Source organism: Lygodium microphyllum, chromosome 2 (genome assembly GCF_053477565.2).
Source record: "Lygodium microphyllum isolate KBCC chromosome 2, Lygodium_microphyllum_v1.1.10, whole genome shotgun sequence".
NCBI classification, from domain to species: domain Eukaryota; kingdom Viridiplantae; phylum Streptophyta; class Polypodiopsida; order Schizaeales; family Lygodiaceae; genus Lygodium; species Lygodium microphyllum.
This window is the reverse complement of record NC_141136.1, coordinates 158,425,329-158,447,207: the sequence shown is the minus strand read 5'-3', so window position 1 is coordinate 158,447,207 and position 21,879 is coordinate 158,425,329. Positions and strand designations below refer to the sequence as shown.

At 41.9% G+C, this 21,879-nt stretch overlaps 1 protein-coding gene across 3 annotated transcripts in view; it reads right to left on the bottom strand.

Annotated features, from left to right (window-relative positions):
- Positions 1 to 21,879, bottom strand: part of LOC148040530 (Prolyl oligopeptidase family protein) — a 100,110-nt gene that overhangs the window by 50,596 nt on the left and 27,635 nt on the right. For all 3 annotated transcript variants that reach the window (XM_087700394.1, XM_087700378.1, XM_087700387.1), the window contains 2 exons: positions 14,044 to 14,238; positions 13,499 to 13,845 (listed from right to left, as the gene is read on the bottom strand). In XM_087700394.1, the coding sequence (XP_087556520.1) occupies positions 13,499 to 13,845; positions 14,044 to 14,238 (542 nt within the window). The remainder of the gene's footprint in view (positions 1 to 13,498; positions 13,846 to 14,043; positions 14,239 to 21,879) is intronic.

The following is a 21,879-nucleotide window of genomic DNA, read 5'->3' as shown; positions in this document are numbered from 1 at the left end:
GCACAAGATTTGTGCCCTCGGCCTTTTGGTCGAGTTAGATGCGGATTCCTTTCGGATTCTTGATCGAGGATCGAGAGCGGTTCTTTCTTTAGGTTATGAGGAGAATGGAGTCTACAAGTTGTGGTCTTCTTCTGCCTTGACTCCTCTTCTTCTTACCTCTCAAACAAAGTCTTAGCTTTCGCATACTCAGTTTGGTCACCTCAATTACGAATACCTTCGAAAGGCGTCTTAAGGACCAGTTTGTTCGAGGTTTGCTAGATATTGTGGTGAGTCAACAACCTTGTGTATCCTACATCCGTGGTAAGCACACTCACGATGTTATTCCTACCAAGCCTTTGAGACGGTCCTCAGCACCCTTGGAGCTTGTTTCCACCAATCTTTGTGGACCGATGAGGACGGAATCCATTCGAGGAAGTTTGTATTTCATGCTCATTGTAGATGATTACAACAAGATGACACGGGCCTATTTCTTAAAGCTGAAGTCGGAAGCTTTTTCTAACTTCAAGGATTGGTGGCTCTTTGAGGAGAACCGATCGGGGTGGAAGTTGAAGTCCTTACAATCGGATAAGGGCAGAGAATTTGCTTCTAATGAGTTTGCTCGGTTTTGTGCAGATCGTGGCATACACCAAGAGTTTGTCAATACAAACATCCCTCAAGAGAATGGCATTTTGGAGTGGAAGAATCACAATGTGATCGAGATGGCCCTTACTATGATGGAGCATCGTCAGATACCTCAGTGTCTATGGGCTGAGGTCGTGGCTACTTCAGTTCACATCCTTAATCATTCCCCTACTTCCACTGTTGTCGGTATGAATCCTTTTGAGGCGACTTTGGATCCAAGCCCGATGTTTCTTATTTCAGGGTTTTTGAATATGATGCTTCTGTTCACATCTCGAAGACACAACGTAACAAATTTCAGGCGGCTTCTAGAAGACAGGTGTTTGTGGGCTATAGCTCGCAATCTCAAGGCTATCGATTGTATGATCCTATTAAGCGGGATGTCTACACGAGCCATGATGTTCGGTTCGTGGAGGTTCTAGCCCCAGAGGGGGGTGAGGATCACCCTAACATCCAAGTGATAGCTGGGCCCCAACGATCGTTCCTCTCAAGCCTGTGTCACTTGAGGACTCTTCTTCGGCCCAGGAGCCTACTGCCTACTACCCAGCCACCAGATTCACCGATTCGTCCTCCATTGCTGGTGGACCTTCCAAAAACTTCAGAAGATGGAGAGTGCCGTGGCGAGATTCGGCCTCCTCCTCGTTGGGCCCGTAAAAGGCACATACTATGGAGCTTATTTGCTCTAAACTACTATTTGATGTCCCATGTTATGCAAGATAGAGAGCCTACATCAGTGAAGGAAGCTTTACAGTCTAATCATTGGCGAAAAGCAATGGAAGCGCTGGAGGCTATTGAGCAGAATGGCACTTGGTTCCTTGTGCCTCATCCCTCTCATAAGAAGGTGATTGATGTCAAATGGGTATTCAAGTCCAAGTACCATAGTGATGGCTCTTTGGACAAGCACAGGGCTCGTCTTGTTTGCTAAAGGTTTTACACAGCGCCCAGGTGTTGATTTCCATGACATGCAACTATTCGTGTTGTTCTTGCCTTGGTTAGTCATAGGAGATGGCCTGTTTTTTAGTTGGATGTGAAGTAGGTCTTCTTGAATGGCGATTTGAAGGAGGAGATCTATGTAGAGCAGTGCCCTCGCTTTGGTTCCTTCCTCAAATGGGAAGGTTTACAGGCTAAAGAAGGACTTGTATGGCCTAAAGCAAGCTCCACCTGCTTGGAACAATAAGATTGATGCGTTTCTCCAGGCCAAGTTGGGATATCGGCGCTCTAGGGCCGATCCACAGCTTTATGTGCACACTTCCGAGGGTAGTCATATGTTGTTTATTTTGTATATTGATGACTTGATTGTTACATATGATCATGCCCAAAAGGTCGAAGAGACGAAGATAGTCGTACATCAGAAGTTCGAGATGACGGATTTAGGACGTCTCCATTTCTTTTTGGGCCATCAGATTTATCAATCTCAAAGGGGGATTTTCATCTCTCAGCAAAGATATGTACCAAAAGCTCTTGGTGACTTTTGAGATGGAGAATTGTCGGTCCATTTCTTTTCCTATGGATCAGAACTTGAAGGCCACTTCACATGCAGATTCTCCTTTGACGAATGCTACCCACTACCATCAACTGATTGGATCATTGATTTGGCTCCTCAACACACGGGTTGATCTATATTTTGATGTAGGTCTTTTGGCTAGGTTCATGAGTGCACCTCAGCAAGTGCATCGGCAGGCTGCTCAAAGGATACTTCGGTTTCTGAGGAGGACCTTCAACCTCGAGATTTCCTATCCGGTAGGTACAGGTGCTTCCAATCTTGTTCTTGCAAGTTGGAGTGATTTAGATTACGCTCGCGATGTGAATCAAAGGCGGTCTTCTACAAGTTATTGTTTTACCTTAGGTGCTGGTGCTATCTCTTGGTGTAGCAAGAACCAGCCCACGGTAGCCCTATCTTTGACTGAGGCAAAGTATCGGGCTACGTCTTCTGCTTTGACAGTTGTTGGAGGAGCTTGGCTATCCCCAGACTCGTCCTACAATTTTGCGGTGTGACAATGAAAGTTGCATTGCCTTGGCAAGGAATCCCGTATTCCATGCCTGGACAAAGCACACAGAGATCCAGTATTGCTTCATCAGGGAGAAGCTTAAAAAGTCGCTTCCCTAGGCTTTACTTCACCGACATTCCAAATCCCTCTGTCTACTGCCTTGTCCAGGATCTAAGAGGAAGTGTTGAGAGTCAGTTCCTTTGGCCACATCAGCTGTGCCATATGGCAGGCTGCCACGTCGCAGCAATCGGACACTCCGACTGCAGTTGGCTGCATTTAATGCAGCGAACCTGATTATTTTTTATTATTTTCACGCTATTATTTTCAGCCTTTAAAAGGCTGAGTTTCTAGCAGTCTTGTCACATTGTGTCTAACAGATTTCAGCCTGCTGATTGCGGAGAGTGCTCTCGGGGCTGACCGAGATTGAGATCCTCGAGGTAGAGACATGCGCAGATATTTTCTTTGCACCCGTGTATAATTCTGCATCCTTATACAGCATTCTTCACTGCAGATTTTCTCTGTGTGTGTCTCTCTCTCTCTCTCTCTCTCTCTCTCTCTCTCTCTCTCTCTCTCTCTCTCCACTCTTTGTCAGTCATTCGCTTCCGCATTGCTTCACTCTGACACCAACCAAGTTCTTCTCGCCACCATGTGGTATATAATTTTTTGTTGGGTCTTTTCTAGGTCATGCATTGGCTATGTGAAGCACCTCATCAATAGTTTTATCTTGACATGTGGAGATGAAAGCCAATGAAGTAGCTTGAGTCATTATCATTTCAACCCAAATCCAAGGGTGGTTGGGGGATCACAAACCCAAAATGTTAAAAGAGTAGATCGATCTTGGTGAGGCTCATTGTAAGAGGTCATCTTCTATGTGAGGATCCATGGAGGAAGTTATTTCTATGAAGACTAGAGATAATTACTCTTGTTTTTGGAGGCCACGGCAACCTAACACTCATTGAATTTTTTAGAAGATCAAAGCTTTAGAATTTGGGAGAGATTTCAAGGTTAGTTTTACAACTACCATTAGTGAAGATTGGAGATCAGTATCTTCAAGCCTCCATCATATTACTCTACCCACTATTGAAGATAAGATGAAGTAGCCTCTTCTCTTCAACCATCTCTTGAGCATTGAGACAAGCCACACCATGGAACAAAGAGCACGCCTCTCTTGGGGAGATTCTCTACTCAATTATCTTTCCTAGTGGACAAGTGGTTTGCTTTCCTAGATCTACATCTGATATAAAGATAGAGAGTTCATGATATCAGGGGATCAAGATCATTATGAAGACTATGATGGAGGAAGCATCCCCGAAGCGAATGATTACTACAAAAACTTCCCAAACCTCAATTGGTCTCTTTCCTAGAGAAGACATTTTTCTTGTAGTGGTCAACAATAGCAAAGAGGGTATTTACCTTTCTAGTGCAAGAGGACAGCAAACATACTTAGACCTAGATCCAATGATATGAACAATGGATGGTTGGAGGTACTAGGCATATCAAAGTAGAACTCTCTAAAGATTACACTGGGACTCGGGGGAGTGGGCAAAATAACCCAATGCCAACTTTCACTCTGCATTTGATTAAACAGGACATCTTGCTAGCTTTCCTAGCTAGCTTCAAGAATACATTTGGCTCAAAGCTTTGGACCTTAGGATATTTTGCTCTTTTTCTGGTTGTTACCATGAGAGTTTAGCAAATTACACTTGGCTTCTTAATGGTGATGTGGAGAGCCAAAGGAGATGCAATGCACTCTTTGGGATTGCCCCAAAGCTTAGGTGTTTTGAAGGAGCACCCTAAGAATGGTTTTTCATGGCACAACAATGAGGTGGGGGGCTATAGCTTGAGCCACAACTAGAGGGCCAACTTGTGGCAATGAGAATGTTTGAGGGAGTAATATCTATTTCATGACTTTTAAGCTCTTGAGCCATGCCAAACTTTTCACACTTCTTACAATTTAACATGATAACCAATATCATGGCTTGATAATTTTCTCAACCGCAAATGTAGCCATGCTATCGATTTATTGGATATAGCCACTTCAAAGACTCTCTTCAAGATTTTGATAAAGATTGTTCATTCTTTTCGTTGAGCTAATAGAGGCTACAGAGTCACTCAAAGATTATAAGGAGAGAACGAGAGATGCTTCTATCAAGTTTGGGATTCTGGAACTTTCTTTCATTTTGAGTCACACGTGATCTTGCATTATAAACCTTTAAATTAGTTATTCACCCAAGCCTTGTACTAGACTTCCCTATCATTTTCATATTTCTTAAATCGTGGAAGTCCTTTACAAGGCTAATCTCATATCTTGCCTTGGAATATTTTCTCACGAGGGGATTTAGTGATAAATTTGTCATTTAGTCCTTAAAATACGAATATCAAATGTCTTAAGCCCAGTATGCATTTCAAGCATAATTTATCAGCCACCAACAATCTAAGACCTTTGCTGTCTATCTTAGCTTTCCAAAAGACCTCAAGTGTCATGAACATGAATGCAATGATATCCACATTTCTCCAAAATCATAAGTAGGCATACAACTTGATAAAAGTTGTTACCAAAATGTGAAAATGTGAATGAACTATTAATATTTTAATTAGACTTCACCTAAGATTTTAATTTTGGTGTTCCCTAGCTCAAAGCATGATGACCAACATTGACGAACAAGGGCATGAGACATGCAAAGAGCATGTCTTGAGCTGTGGACATGAATGCATCAATATCCATTTTTCTCCCAGGGTGTCCCATCCCAAAGAGGGCATTGGGCAAAGGGTGACGCTGGTTGCCTAGTGACCTATCAACACTACAAAGGCTTGGATAAAGGGTGCACGTTGGTTGCCTAGTGGCCTACTAGGACTTGCAAAGGCAAATAGAATCACAAGGGAATTTTCTTTTGGTTTGTTTGTTTGTAAGTGGGTGCTCAATCAAATTTTGTCCCATTGAGTAATTTGTCCCTAGGAGAGAATGAAGGGATGGTCAAACCCAAGACCGTCATAAAACTGACAAGCTATCTCAACCACCATTGGGTATCGTTGTTGAAAAAATCTATGGAGGATATGTGGTGAAGCACTTTTGAGATGTCAGACTTGGGGTCTTTGCATTATTACTTGGGCATTCAATTCATACATGATGCTAGAGATATTAGTTTATCATAGTCAAGGTACATTGGTAAAATTCTTGAGAAGTTTGGCTTACAAGATTGCAAGCTAGTCTGTACACCAATGGAACCTGAACTAAAGCTGTCATTACATGATGATAGTGATTTGTTTGATATACACACATATGCTTCAGCAGTTGGATGTCTTATTTACCTATGCAACACTAGGCCGAACATACAATTTGCACTTTCAGCCCTGAGCAGATATATGCATCAGCCACGCATATCAAATTGGCAAGTTGTTAAGCGTGTCTTTCGTTGCTTGCAGGGTACTAGATCTCTTGGATTGCTTTATGCCAAGGGGGGACCATTGAAGTTACATGCTTACAGTGATTCTCATTGGATTGGTGATCATGATTCATGTCACTCCACTAGTGGCAATTGTTTCTTTCTTGGCTCATCTTGTATATCTTGGCTTAGCAAGAAAGAATCCATTGTTGCCACATCGTCAAGTGAAGCTAAATACAAGGCAACTTTCACTACCACAGTTGAACACGTATGGATTAGACGCTTGCTCGTTGATCTGGATATATCTGTTACGGAGCCTACTCCTTTGTTCACTGACAGTTAAGAGTGCCATTGCAGTGGCATGGAACCCAGTGTTTCATGCACCCACGAAACACATTAGTATACATTGTCACTTTGTCAAAAAGAGGCTACATGAAGGTGATATCAGCCTTGTCTATTGTCCTACTACCAATAATGTGGCAGACACCTTCACCAAAGCTCTTCCTTGTGACAAATTTAAAGCATTTCGCAATGCTTTAAATTTGATCTCCTCAGTAGGACACTAGGGCACTTTTTACTCTCGGTACGAGAGGTTTTCCTCCCAAACTTATTGTCTTCTTTCGTATGTGCTTATGTCACACACTTACGGGCAATTATCATGTTTGGAAGTGAACACCCCCTACAACCCTAAGGTTTAAGGGTTGTACCTTGTACTTTCAGATTACACTCTTTCAGTCTATTGCATTGGGTGTCGTGCTTCACTCTCACACTGCCTATTGCACTCTGAGTTGAACTCCAATCCTCACTCCATTTCACAGTATTAATCACGAAAAAATACAAGATTACATGGTAGGAAGATGCAGGATGACTCTAGGCAATCATGCATAAACTCAACTCTCTTTTACAAGCAACGTGTGAAAGAAACACCAAGGAGTACAAAAATCAAGGCAAGTTCACTAAAGAGGCCACCCGACGCCAATGTACTAAATCCTTTGCCATAAAGTATCGGCATACTAAATAAGATTAAACTACCACTGAAGAAATCCTTTAAGTTTGGCTACATAATTCTAGATACCTAAGGTAGCATTAAAAAAAAATGCATTGCACATGACACAAATATGCTAGCAGCCCCAAAACCTCTCTCTCTCTCTCTACACATACACACAACACAAACAAACAAACACACACACATATACTTCTGTGTGTATGGGAGGGGTAAAAGGGTGCGAGTGTGTGCGCATGCACACACACACACACACGCACACGCACACGCACACGCACGCACGCACACAGAGAGCAGGAGTTCCAACATATTTGTATGCAGCATAACTGTGAATGAAGAAGGATTTGAACTTTTCGGTTTTTTACAAATAACTTGATTTTCAAGATCGCTCATACACACGCGCACGTGCGTGCACGTATATGTACATATATATGCATAGTACATATATATATATATGTGTACATATGCAGACATGTATACAAATACATACACACACAGAGTTTCAAGAACTCAAAAAGAATACACTGGTCATGAATGGCCAAAAGAGTATAGGTCCTTTTGGATAAAATTCACTTTCTAGGGCACATTATGTCTAAGGATGGGGGGTAAAGATGAATCCAACAAAGGCACAATCCATAAGGAATTGATTTGATCTCAAGAATATTCATGAGGTTCACAATTTCTTTAAACTATGTCCTTATTAAAAGAGATTCATCCACCATTTTGCGGATCTTGCTTCACCACTTCATACTCTAAGAAGGGAGCTCATTTTAGATAGGCAAAGCAAGAAAATGCAGCTTTTCAAAAGCTGAAAGAAAAGCTTACCACATGTCCTATTCCCATTCTTATTCTAGAAGATTTATGAAAAGCATTCATAGTTCACTATGATACATGTATGGTTATGTGATTGCCTATGAGAGTCAGGTCCTTCAGCTCAAAGGAATTTATAGGTCTATGGGAAAGAGCTTTTGGAAGTTATCCGTGCACTTACTATTTGGAGGCATTACCTTCCTGGAGTTCACTTTACAATATAGGCAAATCATTGGACTCTCAAATATTTCCTCACTTAGCCCAAGTTGTCAAAAAAGCACATGAGACGGGCCAACTTCTTGTCCATGATCCACTTCCACATTGTTCACATGGAGAGAAAGAAGTAGGTGGTGGCTGATGCTTTGTCATTGAAAGCCACAAGTTTTCGCAATCTGTATTGGAGCTATATGGGATGAAAGGGCAATATGTGCAAGATGAGGATTTTGGCAAAGTTTTCCATGTCACATCATCTAGTCAACATCATGAGCATTATGCTATTAGAGAGAGATTTCTCATGATGCATCAAAAGCTTTGTGTCACCATGCCTTAGAGGAAAAATATTTTTAAAAACATTTCTTTGTTTGCCTACCTTGAGGCGAGATACTGATGCAACTCTATAGGAAGCTTTGCATCACCACACCTTTGAGGAAAAAGGTTATTACAAAGAAAGTTTTCTTCCTTTTTTTTCCCCCTACTCTGCATCAAGATCTAATGTATTTCTGCATGAATGCATTGTTTGCCAAAAGGTGAAGTATGACAGATAAAAGGTCCCATGTCTACATCAACCTTTCTTGATTCTAAACAAACTATGGACCATGAGTCTTGTGTTTGATCTTCCTAGGATTCATATTGGGAATGATGGTGTCATAGATAGGTTCAATACATAGACTCATTACAATCCATTCATGAAGAAGATCAAAGCAAATGGTGAAGTTGTACATAGTGAGCACCTTCAAGTATCACAAAATGTCTTCCTCTATGTTAGTAATTGAAATCCATTCATCCAAAAATCATCAGTTTGTTCTGGAGAGCATTGTTCAAGAATACAACCACAATTTTAAAGTTTTCTTTTAGCTTTCATCCACAAACAGATAGGCAAAATCTAGTTGAAGCCACATGAGTCCTAACCATTGGAGGATACACAATGCTTTTCATATAAGTTTGCTTAGACCTTTTAAAGGTGAAGTGACTAAGAATGTACCTAATGAGGTTCAAGTCTAAGATAGGTCCTTGTTTTGGAACACATATTGGCATACAAGGAAACAAAGATTCAAGCCACAGTTTCATTTCACTATCTAGTGAAGCTTCAAAGTTATTCAACTATGGATGCAAAGCGGATGGAAGAGGGTGAGTTAGCCGAATTCACCTTAGGCTTGTGGCTTACACCTAAAACCTTTGAGCTGAAGTGTACCATTAAAAGTGCTAGTTCTTCAACTAGCTTTTAGCTTGGGAAATTTTCGCATAAGAAGCATGGTAATAAAGTTGAATAGATGATTGAAAGGCTATGCACACTAGTCTTTATCATTTTTACTCTATGAATGTTTCTCTTTCGAATTGATCGTTAATTTATTTATGATTTTGTTCTTTTGTTGATATTAATATGTTTCCACATGTCATGCATGCAATTGAGGATGCTTGCAATCTTTCAAGGCGGGGGTATCTTAAAGATCTAAGTAATTTTGCAAGCATTTAATTGTGCATTGCCTCTATGGATAAACCCTAGACCTACTATTGTGTCAAGGTATTATCCTAATTACAAAAAAAAAAAAAAAAAAAAAAAAAAAAAAAAAAAAAAAAAAAAAAAAAAAAAAAAAAAAAAAAAAAAAAAAAAAAAAAAAAAAAAAAAAAAAAAAAAAAAAAAAATAAAAATACAAAAAAAAAACAAAAACAAAAACAAAAACACCTCCCAACACCTCTCTACTCAGCCTCTCCTAAAAAAGTGAAGTGGTGCACAAGCATATAACCAACATTGAGAGTGAATAGAGAGAGAAGAGAGAGAAAGAAACAGTGGAACAAAGAAAATCTGCAATGAAGAATGCTATATAAGGAAATAGATATGTACACCGACGTAGAGTGTACATCGACATATGTCTCCACCTCGAAGATCCCACAAGCTATGGACCTAAAAGTATGTGCAGCAATCTCTACGATCAATAATCTAGAAAGCTGTGATCAGAATATGTGAAAGTATGTGGAGGCTGGGCAGTATAAATACCCCAAAAAGAAATGCAAAAATAATGCAGGTTGGCCGCATTAAATGCAGCCGACTGCTCCTATTGTGCCACGTGGCACTTGAGATGACTGCAACCTGTTGTACAACCAGACTGTCGTGTGTCCTGCCTACTGCGACTACACAAGAATCTGCCATGTGGATATCCTGTCTGCTCCACCACACAAAGCTGCTCTCGAAATGCATGTCTAATAGGAAATGCATATGTACACAGCCTATCTAATGAATGCCTGCTGTCTAGGGGATGACAATCTCTAACACCCCCTCTCAGATCCTGGATGTGGCATAAGGCTGAGGGATCTAGAATGTTGTCGAAGTAAAGCCTGAGGAAGCATCTTCGTAAGCAAGTCTGCAAGATTCTCCACCACTATCTTGCAGTATACCACATCAATAGTCTCATCCAGAAGCTTCTCCCAAATGAAATGATACTGAATCTCGATGTGCTTCGTCCTAGCATGAAACACAGGGTTTTGGGCCAAGGCAATGCGACTCTTATTGTCACATTGAAGAACAGTAGGACCTTCCGCCAAGCTCCGCCAATAACCTACAAAGCCACATGGTCTCACATGTGGTAGAAGATATCGCTCGATACTCCATCTCAATCGAAGATAGGGCAACCGTGGGCTGCTTCTTTCTGCTCCATGAAACTGCGCTTGCACCCAAGGTAAAGCAATAACCAGTCATGGACCTTCAATGATCCACATCGCTAGCCCAATCTGAATCATTCCATCCTATAAGTACCAAGCTTGCAACACCTGTACTTGCTGGATAATAGATCCTGATATTGGAGGTCCCCTAAAGGAACCACGAAATTCTCAAAGCAGCTTGCCAATGCACCATCTTGGGTTCACACATGAACCCGGCCAACACACTTACAGCATAACATAAGTCAAGACAAGTGCTGAGAAGCTAAACCAAGGAGCCAACCAACTGCCTATAATGGGTAGCATCTCGTAATAGACTTGCATCCCTCCATCCCATACGTAGTCAAGAGCTCCTACACATACCATTGCTAGGAGAGAAAGATCCCCCTCGGAGTTTGATAGATCTCATGACCTAGAAAGAAGTGAAGAAGTCCCATATCCATCATCTTGAACTTCTCATGAAGTGCTACCTTCGTTTGCTCGACCATCTAGGCATGGTCACCTGTCACAATCAAAACATCCACATAAAGGACAAACAGTACATAACCTCCACTCGAGGTGTGGACATAAAGCTATAGACCAACCTTGGGACGCTGATACCCCAATCTCTCTTGGAGGAACGAGTCAATCTTCTCATTCCAAGCATGGGGAGCCTGCTTAAGGCCATAGAGAGCCTTTCTCAATCTGTACACCTTACCATCAGAAGACCAAAGCCTGGAGGCTGCTCAACATATATCTCCTCCTTTAACTCCCCATTCAAGAAGGCAAAATTCATATCCAACTAATAGATTGGCCATCTTCTATGGCTAGCCAAGGCAAGAACTACACAAATAGTAACCATCCGAGCTCCAGCAGCAAAAGTATCATGGAAATCAATGCCTAGGCACTGTGCAAAACCTTTAGCAACAAGGCGGTCCTTGTGCTTGTCCAACGTGCCATCACTATAGTACTTGGTCTTGAAGACCCATTTGACTCCAATTACCTTTTTATGAGAAGGCTTAAGCACAAGATACTAAGTGTCGTTCATCTCAACGAACTCATGCTCCTACTCCATTGCTTTCCGCCACCAATGATCATGCTGCAAAGCCTCCTTCACGGAGGTGGGCTCCCTATCATGTCATTAAACGGTAATTAGTATGCACAAGCTCAATGAAATGTGTTTGGTTCCTCTAAGGACATCATAGACCATCTTGCAATTGCTACTTCTTAGGGACCCCCTCAATCCCTCCATCACGAAGAGTGTTACATGTTTAACGAGGAGGAGGCCGGATCTCTCCTCGCTGCTCTCCATCTGCTGAAGTCTTTGGAATGTCCACCGATAGCTAGGGCTCAATCAGAGAGTCCGATAGAGAAGAAATAAGCTCCTCATCCAAAGAAGAGTCCTCAAGAGGCAAGGCTCCAGCGGTACAATCATTAGCCCCCACCTATCTCTTGGATCTCCAAGGACGGGGTGCTCCTCACTAACCTCTAAGGTTGGAACTTCCACAAACTGAACATCACGGCTCGTGTAGACATCCCGCTTAACGGGATCATACAGTCGAGAACCCTAAAACTACGAGCTACAATCCACAAACAACAGTCTTTTGGAATGCTTCAAATTTGTCACGCTGTGTTTTCGAGATGTGAACATAGGCATCACACCCAATAACCCTAAAATAAGAAACATTTGGCTTAGATCCAAAATAAGCCACATAAGGTGTCATACCAACAACAGTGGAAGTAGGGGATTGATTATGAATGTGGATTGCAATAGCCACAACCTCAACCTAGAGACATTGAGGTATTGTCTATGTTCCATGATGGTACGGGCCATCTCGATCACACTACGATTCTTTCATTCCAATATGTTATTCTCTTGAGAGGCATTTGTGTTGGCAAATTCTTGGTGGATACCATGATCTGGAAAAAGACGAGCAAGCTCACTTTTACACAAATTCTCCACTCTTATCCACTCGTAAGATCTTCAATTTCTAGTCCAATCAATTCTCCTCAAAGAGTAACCAATCTGTGAAAGTTGGAGAAACCCTTTGACTTTAGCTTCAAAAAGTAAGCCCATATCATCCTATTGTAAGTATCCACAATTAGCATGAAATACAAGCTTCCTTTCAAGGACTCCATCCACATCGGTCCACAAAGATCGGTAGAAACAAGCTCCAAGGGTGATGAAGACCACCTCGAAGCCTTAATAAGAATAGCATCACAAGTTTACTTCCCACGAAAGCAGGATAAACATGGCTACTAGCTCACCACAATTTCTCTTATGTTCATTGTTTCCTTTAAAATTGTACAATATTCTAAAGTTCTACTGCCTGTTCTGCAAAGAACAGAACAGTACCACCGAGATTTCTGGTAAGAACTTAACGCAGATCTTGAGTACCTGCAAAAAAAGTCATGCCATAATCAAAGCGATTGGGGGCTAAAGTGCAGTGAATTTTGAGCAGGCAGCAGCATGTTGAGGTGGCAGTAAACCTATTGAATATGGCACCAGCTAGACACAACAGTTTGGGCACAAACAATGGGAAAACAGTAACACTTTGGCTGCAAGGAAGTCTAATCAAGAAACATTGGAGAGCCAATGGAAGTTGCACAAAGATGGGAACTGGTAGCAGCCAAATCAAATACAGCAATCAAACCATGGGGATGATGAGACAAAATGCACATTGCAGCAGTTCACTTTGGCTGGGCAGGGAACTACTTACTTCTAGACTTACCTATCTTCAAGTATGAGCACAATGTCACCGCTAAGCAGCCAAGTATGAGCACTGGCTTATTTAAGCCACATCTGAATGTTGTAAAAAGGTAATGTTAGAGATTCAACATACCTTGGCCTATGGGGAAGTAAGAGAGTCAAACTAAAAAACGATTCCACAGGGCAGACCAACAATTCTGAATTGTAAACTTCATCACTCCTTCGTGTGATAAAAAAATGTCCACCCCTGTGACTCACTGAGGTATCAACTCCTGTGATGAGAGGAGTCAAAGTTCTGAACTCTTGAGTAGAATCATCAACATTCAGATACAGGACAAATTGTGTAGTCTTGCTGCCTGAAGTCACAAAGAGGTATTGTTTGCTTTCTGATGTGGAAAGATCAAGGTAGAACTCCTCATCCTTTTCATGATACAGCAAAACATCTTCAGACTGTTCTTTATCAAGCTTGTGTCGCCATACCTAGAATCCAGCACACCAAGTAAGAGAACCACAAGATTAACACCAAGCTTTTTGAAACTTCACATTGACTAGTCAAAAAAGGTAGCACACTTCTACCGCCTTGTTCACAGCCTTTACAATATGTGTCAAGGCCCAAGTAAGCACCATTTTGAGTCTCTTTGCATTACAAGTATGGTCAAGCAGGAAGTTTGTATGTACCTTGAAAGGACGATGGAGATCATCCTGTGTAACATATGCAAGAGTCTCATTGTCAATCCATTCCATATACTTAGTGACTCCATGTAAAGGCTTTCCCACAAACTCACCAGTCTTTGTATCCACAGTATAGACCATGTAAACCTCATCACCTTTTGTATCTTCAGCATAAGCAAACAGCTTGTGATTTGGACTCACCTGCGAAAGGGGAAACCAAAGTGCACATCACAAATGCATCTTGTTCAGCAACCTAAAAGAAAAATGAAAAGAGAAGCACCAATCGACTAATAAGTAAAATCTGGACAATTGTCACAACACTAATGAAAGTAATAGGTCGCATGCAAAACATCAACAGCTAACTTTTTGAAAACAGATAACCCGGATCTACTTTAACCTGCAGAAGAGTGAAACATAAATACAGGTTGCAAATCAGGTTATCTGTAAGGATCGAGATTCTCTCAGAGTAAGCTGTCATGAAATGTTGAGACTTTAGCCTTGCATGGGCATTTTTGACAAGTGGTAGCCTTCCCAAATGGTTTTTCCAACATTATCCATAATTAAATATTAATTTTCAGTCTTTTAATATTGAAGATTAATCTAATAATTATTTCAGTGCCCTGAAAAATAAGGTAACTGGCCAATAATTAAATTAGCCAGGCAACTTCCATTCCCGAGTGTCTCTGCGCCATCTTTGACCATCAGATTGGCATTAGGTACCATTAAACACTACATTTCTAGTGTTACCAATTGACACTTATGGCCAAATGAATGACCTAGACCCACAAGTGGCACCAAACACCACTAATTACTTGTGTAGCATAACTTATAGCAACTTTTGCCTTTGACATCCCGTGATTTCCTCGGGTCCTATACTCATAAATTTACTCTAATCCAAGTTACACTTCACATATGCAACATTTACTTAGCCATATGATTAAAAATTAATCCACATGTTAAGTAAGGTTTCAACAATACATGTCCTCATGACAGCCCTCCCCCTTGAAATCCTTGCAATCGTCCTCGATCGCAGTGCCAAGTGCATCAAAAGTAAAGTACTACAAAGGAATTTTTCATAGGGCATCATAGCCAACACAACACTGCGCACTACTGTTCAATTATTCCATATGCCCAACATTTACTGAAAATTACTAGCCAACATAACAAAAGACTCACAAAGAATCTCAAAAACATTGCTAGATTATCATGTGACATGTCCATTTCTCATGAGCTCAACTCATCTGGCAAAACCAAACCATAGCATAGCATAACCAAGCATAAACCATGGCTAAAACATCAATGGCATCATAACATATGTTCTTGTCCATGGAACTAGATATAAATCATTGACATACAGAGTCCAAGTGGAAGCAGATAGAAAAAGAAAGCTGAGAGCAGACACAGTAATCGAGTTCAATGACTCCGAGCTAAACAGTGTTTGACAGTGATAGTGTGAGAGTGAGTCATCGGATAGGTGTGTACTAGTGTGATACACACAAAGAATAAAAGAATGTATTTATACTTAGGATACAGTACACTTACACCCGTTAGGGTGGGTTCACATGTGTGAAGTAATATATACATGGAAGAACACGTAAAGGGCCTTTACACCCAACAACCTTCCACTTAAAGATCCTAAGCGAACCTTTAACCAACTCCCACAAGTATAATGCAATGCTCATGTTGAGCCTTTGCAAGACTTTTAGTGAGAACATCTACAAGGTTATCCTGTGATTTGATCTTAGTCAGGGTGCCTACACCATCATCCAGAACCTGTCTAATAAAATGATACCGAACATCAATATGTTTGGTATGTGCATGAAACATGGGATTCTTAGCCAAGCATACAGCGCTCTGGCTATCACATCTAAACACAGGTGTTTTGGTGGGCAGCCCAAAATCCTTGACCAAACAACCAAGCCAAATTGCTTCTTTTGAAGTTTCAGTGGCTGAAATATATTCAGCCTCAATGGTAGAGAGTGCTACTATTTTTTGCAATCTAGAGCACCAAGAAACCATCCCACCCGTCAAGGTAAAGATATACCTGCTAGTAGACTTGCGAGTATCCAAGTCGCCTACCATGTCTGCATCACAATACCCTTGCAGAACCAACGTACCCTTGCCATAGCAAATACATTTTCTTTGTGTGCCCTTAAGGTACCATAAGATACATTTCACTACTTCCCAACGTGCCTTGCCAAGATTTGACATGAACCTGCTTACAACTCCCATGAAAGATGTACTAGTTACAACTAGTACACTAAGTAGTGACCTCATGGCAAACATATTGTCAACGCAGTACCTTGGATGCATGCTGAATACATCCGAGATCCACTACATACGAGAGTTGTCCATAACTAGAGGAGGGAAAGTCCTACCTCCCCCTTGAGCATCAGGCAATACTCTGGACCCTTGCTCTGTTGAACTTGGCAAAGCCCGAACTAAAGTAGGCTCTCACTGAAAGGCATCTAGGTAAAGCTGCAACAACTGAGGATGGTTTGTCAAGTCATCCTCTTCCATCCATTTGGCATCCATTGGTGAATAATTCTGAAATTTCACCAAGTATCTCCTAGAAACTTTACCTTTGACCTTTCTTTCATTATGTGTCAAAATCTGCTCAAGTACCAAAATCTCATCTAGCTCCTCAGCCTCAAGCTGAATTTCAGCAGACATATCCTCTGGCACATCACTATGAAAAGGCCTCAACAAACTGACATGAAAGGCATTGTGTATCCGCCAATGTGGAGGTAATTTCAGCTGATATGCCACATCACTAATCTTCTCCAACACCTAGAAGGGCCCATAGTATCTCATACTCAACTTCGGATACAATCATTCTCTTTCCTTCATCTTTTTCAGCCTTGCCTTTTCACACCACTAGAAGATGATCTATTGATGACATGCACAGTTGTACTAACTACCTCAACCCAAAAGCTCTGTGGTAAGCCTGCATGGCTAAGCATACTGCATATACACTCTTGGATGGTTCTATTCATCCGCTTAGCCAAACCATTCTGGAATGGGATATAGGGGGCGGTCATTTGACGCTTAATACCCTTCTCATCACATAGCTGCTCAAAGGCACATGACACATATTCTCCCCCATTGTCAATCCTAAGGCATTTCAACCTATGCCTAGTCTAGTTCTAAACCAATGCAAGCCATCTCTGAAACACAACCAAGACATCTAACTTAAGCTAAATGAGGTAAGCCCAGACTTTACGTGAAAAATCGTCGATAAACATCACAAAATACTTTGCACTACCCATAGACTGACAGGGCATGGGCCCACAGACATTCGAATGTACCAATGCCATAGCTTCCTCCATCAGGCGACAGCTCCTCCACACCAAGCGACAGCGAGTCCTCTTCGTCATCTGTCCAGCTTGCGTTTAGTGCTCCAGGTCCTCCTGAGACCTGCGTTTGCTACATCCTCTCAATCCTACACTCCGATTAGTGGTCACAGACTTGGGATCCGTCTTTGGTGGACGTCACTCTCTGACACATTGCTTTGCCCTTGAGTATCTGTACACTCTTACTTTCATTCGCAATATTCATACACTTTAGAGTTGTGTTTTTCTTTCCCTTCTTCTATTTGTGTTTGAGTTTCTGTGTTTGAGTTTTGAGTTTTACATTTAGGGTTTGAGTTTTAAGTTTTGTGTCTATATTTATCTCTTTGTGTTTCTATTGTGGTTGTACACTTTGTGTTTCCTTAGTGCAAACCCTGACAGTTTTTTTCACACATTTGTCTATAGAAAAAGCTTTTAGCTAACGCCCCCTCTATCATCGCTGAACAGGTAGCGAGGGGAGGAAGCTGATGACGTGGCGGAGGAAGCAAATGACGGAAGGGAAAAGACGATAGCATCAAGGCAATGACATGGAGGAAGCAGGCGACATCGGAGAGGGAAGGTGACGATGATGAGGATAATGAAAAAGTCGACGGAGATGATAATAGGGGGGAGGGGCATATGTGTGCCACCTCACTCCCCCCTCCACTATCTCTTCCCCCCCCCCCCCCCCCGCCCCATCGTAAAGGGAGGGAGGGAAGTACCACCTCTCCTCCCTCCCCCTTGCTGGTGGCTTGTGAGAGAGAGAGAGAGAGAGAGAGAGAGAGAGAGAGAGAGAGAGAGAACCTTCCAAGAAGGTTCTCCTTCTCTTCCCTTGCTTAGAGTGTGATCACACGTGTTGTTCTTCTCCCCCTTGTTCCGCTTGGATTATCTGCAATGTAATTTCTCTCCCCAATTGGACCCCCCGCTAATCGAGTACAAGGTGTGGAAGTCTTGTGTGATTCGCGCCTAAGGGAGACGAAAATCGAGAATGACCCCAAGCGGAAAATGTCACACGTGGATGACAATCCCACAACAGAAGCCTCGAGCGAGGACATCACTACCCATCCAACTGCGGTACCGGTTGTAAGTAGCGTATTTCCAGATTAATGAATGTTTGCTTTGATTCACACATAAGATGCATTAGACTCGTACTATGCCGCACAAGAATGGTTTATTGAAAATGATAAATTCATTGCAAACATTTGAAAGATGGAGTTTGCAAAGTACCTGTATCAAGAGAAGTAAATTGCATCTAGTTTCTATGCGACAAATTCGTACATAGCATAAATAGCATATAAGGTTCCAAGGTATTGTTGACTCTCCTTTTCTGAAAAATAATAGATATGTATTTCACCACACTGAAAGTGTATTGTAGCTTGCACGCTTGACACATCACTTGGTAAGTAATCTATCCTAGAGGAAATTCAATCTCGAAACTTAGTGCATAGTTAACACAAAAGACGATCATAAGGGTTAAAAACTAAGGTGCCTTGAGATCCACCAATAGTGACTATATTTATCAATCCTATTCGGGGTTGGGCTAGATGCAACAACAACTCCAAGGAAAATGAAGAGCTTAAGGATTAAGAAACCCTAAGTCAAAGGAAAGACCGATGCTTTTGCACTTGTTGGGAAAAAGGCTCAGTTATCAAGCAATGTAAGTGACCGATAGAACTTATGTCTTATACAATGTTTGAAACCTTAACATATACCTTAGCCGAAAGAAGGGTGTGTTAAGTAAATTTTACAAAGAACCGCTCCTAATCCCAAGGGGGAGAGTAAATGTGTGATGGAAAGTCTATCACGACTATTCTTACAACGTTTGGAAAATAATACCATTGCTTTTGTTGGATTGATCAAACAATGTCCTAAATGCTTTTACACTCAACTGATTGTTGGATTATTGTTTGGATGGTTATTCCAAGTGCTTGTGATTGGTGGTAAATTCATAGCAAGGGTCTATGATGACAAGTTGCCATGGAATAAATGAATGTTTTCTTGGAAAATGATATGGGGTTGAATGCCTTGATTGTGCTTCATTTTTAATTAGATTAATTAAGGAAATGATATTTTACACGAGTGGATCATCTCCAAGGTCACGTCGCGTTTCAACCCGAGAAGGGCATTGCTCGATTCACGAGCCAAAGGTCGAGTGGTGAAAAGGCCAAGCATGGAAGTTGTGTCTCACTCTTAGGTCGCTTGGGGTCAGATGAAGCTCTAGACACCCTTGCCTAGTCCAAAATGGAGTTGAAGATTGCCGTGAGCCTAATGCCTATGGCGTTGCAAGATCCTATTCTAGATAATGGATGGAAATTATGGTGCCATGTGATTTGGACTAGGTACTTCTGCAAGGCAGAAGGGATACATAATTTCTCCTGTATGGACAGGAGACAAAGATTAACTTGAAGATAAGTTAAGGAATTTGTTTGAACTTGTTTGTCTGATGAAGGAGATGGGCTGCCAGCTATCGCCTTCACACTGGAGGAGCAAACGCGATAGCAGAAGATGTAGCAATAATCTCTCGGGCTGAGATAGATCCAAGTCTGTGACCACCAGTCGGAGTGTAGGATGGAGAGAATGCAGCAAACGCAGGTCTTAGGAGGACCTGGAGCACCAAACGCAAGCTGGACAGATGACGAAGAGGATTGGTAGCTATCGCTTTGTATGGAGGAGCTATCGCCTGATTAAGGAAGCTATCACTTGATAAAGGAGATGGGTTGTCAGCTATCGCCTACACACTGGAGCAGCAAACGCACCAGCAAAAGATGTGGCAGCAATCTCTAGGGCTGAACAGCCATGTGTGTGTGGACTGATGGCTAAAATCTGCACTCAAGGGTGTGAAACATATACAGACGGAATAAGGCTAAATGGGGTCAGCCTGTCTATTTATAGATGTTGAAGGGTGCCCCAAAGAATTAGGGTTTTTAGGGGGCCACTGAAACTCTCTCGAATTGCTCCCCTTTTTAGAGTTTTTCATTAATTAAGTGTGTTTTGGGTCTGTTTCAGAATGCTAGTCAACTGAAAAGCGTATTTTAGCTCAACACCCTCTCTCAAGCCCAAAACTGAGGCAAAAGGTTAGGCCAGCCACTTTGATTTTTACTTACCCCAAGGCGTCCCACCCTAAAGCAGCCAGGGCATCGGACAAAAGGTGCACATCAATTGCCCAGGGGGCCTACCAAGACTACAGAGGTGATGGTTATCTTACGAAGGAAGCCCAAGTGATCACCCCAGAGAGGACACAGCATCGAACAAAGGGTACACATCGATTGCCCGATGGCCTATCAAGCCCTACAAAGGCGGATGAAACCACATTGATTTTTTTTTTTAAGGTGAGTTAAATTTTATGGGATGCGGCCGGTTGAGAAATAATGACCCAAAAGAAGGGAATAGGAAGCATACATCCCCAAAACATCACAAAATTCTACAAGCTTACCCATCCACTCAAGGGTATCAATGACGAGAAAAAACAGGTGATGAGGTATCCATGTGATGAAGGAGTATGGTGGTGTGGTGGCAACAGCCACCACTGGAAACAACTTAGGATCCGCTCAAATGGTGCTTTGCACAATGAGATCCAAAGTATGCCTCATACTGAAGAATGCTCATGCAGCAGGTGCCACTTTGACAATGTCCCTCATGGGAAAATTGTTCACTTGCCCAAGCGCCCTAGTACAAAGATGATGAAATCATGCAATGCAAAGGGAAAGGTACAACTAGGGGAAGAAACCAATGTAGAAGACAAAGTGCTAAAGCCCGTAGCTTAGCAAGAAGGGTAGGAACCCCCTCTTAACCTAAATGTGGATGCTGAAGAAGAAAGAGAAGCCTAATGTCGATCTTCGTGTGGTGCCGAAAACCAGTGGATAAAGCACCTCGTTGAAAGAGCAAGGTAAAAGTCACCGCCATGATAGCATCGAGGAAGATGCTACACAATCTGCCTCGGGAGGGGAAACCTCCATGCTGGAAGAAAAACAAGCACTCCTAGGATAATGAAACCATGAAAGAAACGGTGCGCATCTCCACAGCTCTAGCCCAGGTAGAATCAAAGCAATCTGTAAGTTAGCCCTACGCTGAAAGACAAAACCCTACAAAAGAGAGAAGAATTTGCAAATACAGAGGCCAGTGGTAAGATGCTTCAAAGCAAAACATAACAAAGAGAAAATCTAACTAGAAAGACAATGCAATAAATGTGTATGTGTGAGTAAATGCAACAGAAGACTTAAGAATGGAAAAGCTCAGGACAATGAATCCTATGGACCCGACTCTAAGAGTGCGAAAAGTGGATGCTAGACTAAACTAAGGTATCCTAAACCACCTAGAGACATGCTACTCTAAGAATGTGTCCACCATCGCGTACATGCAATAGCAAGGCTCTGCCAAGGGAACGCCTGACGAGGTGGAGAGGAAGGTGAGATGGATGCATGAAGTGCAACATGATCAAAACCTACAAACCAATCAGCCAATGCCTCAAGGGTAGTGAAAGAGACTGTCTGTTGAGGCTAAGCACCGGTCACAT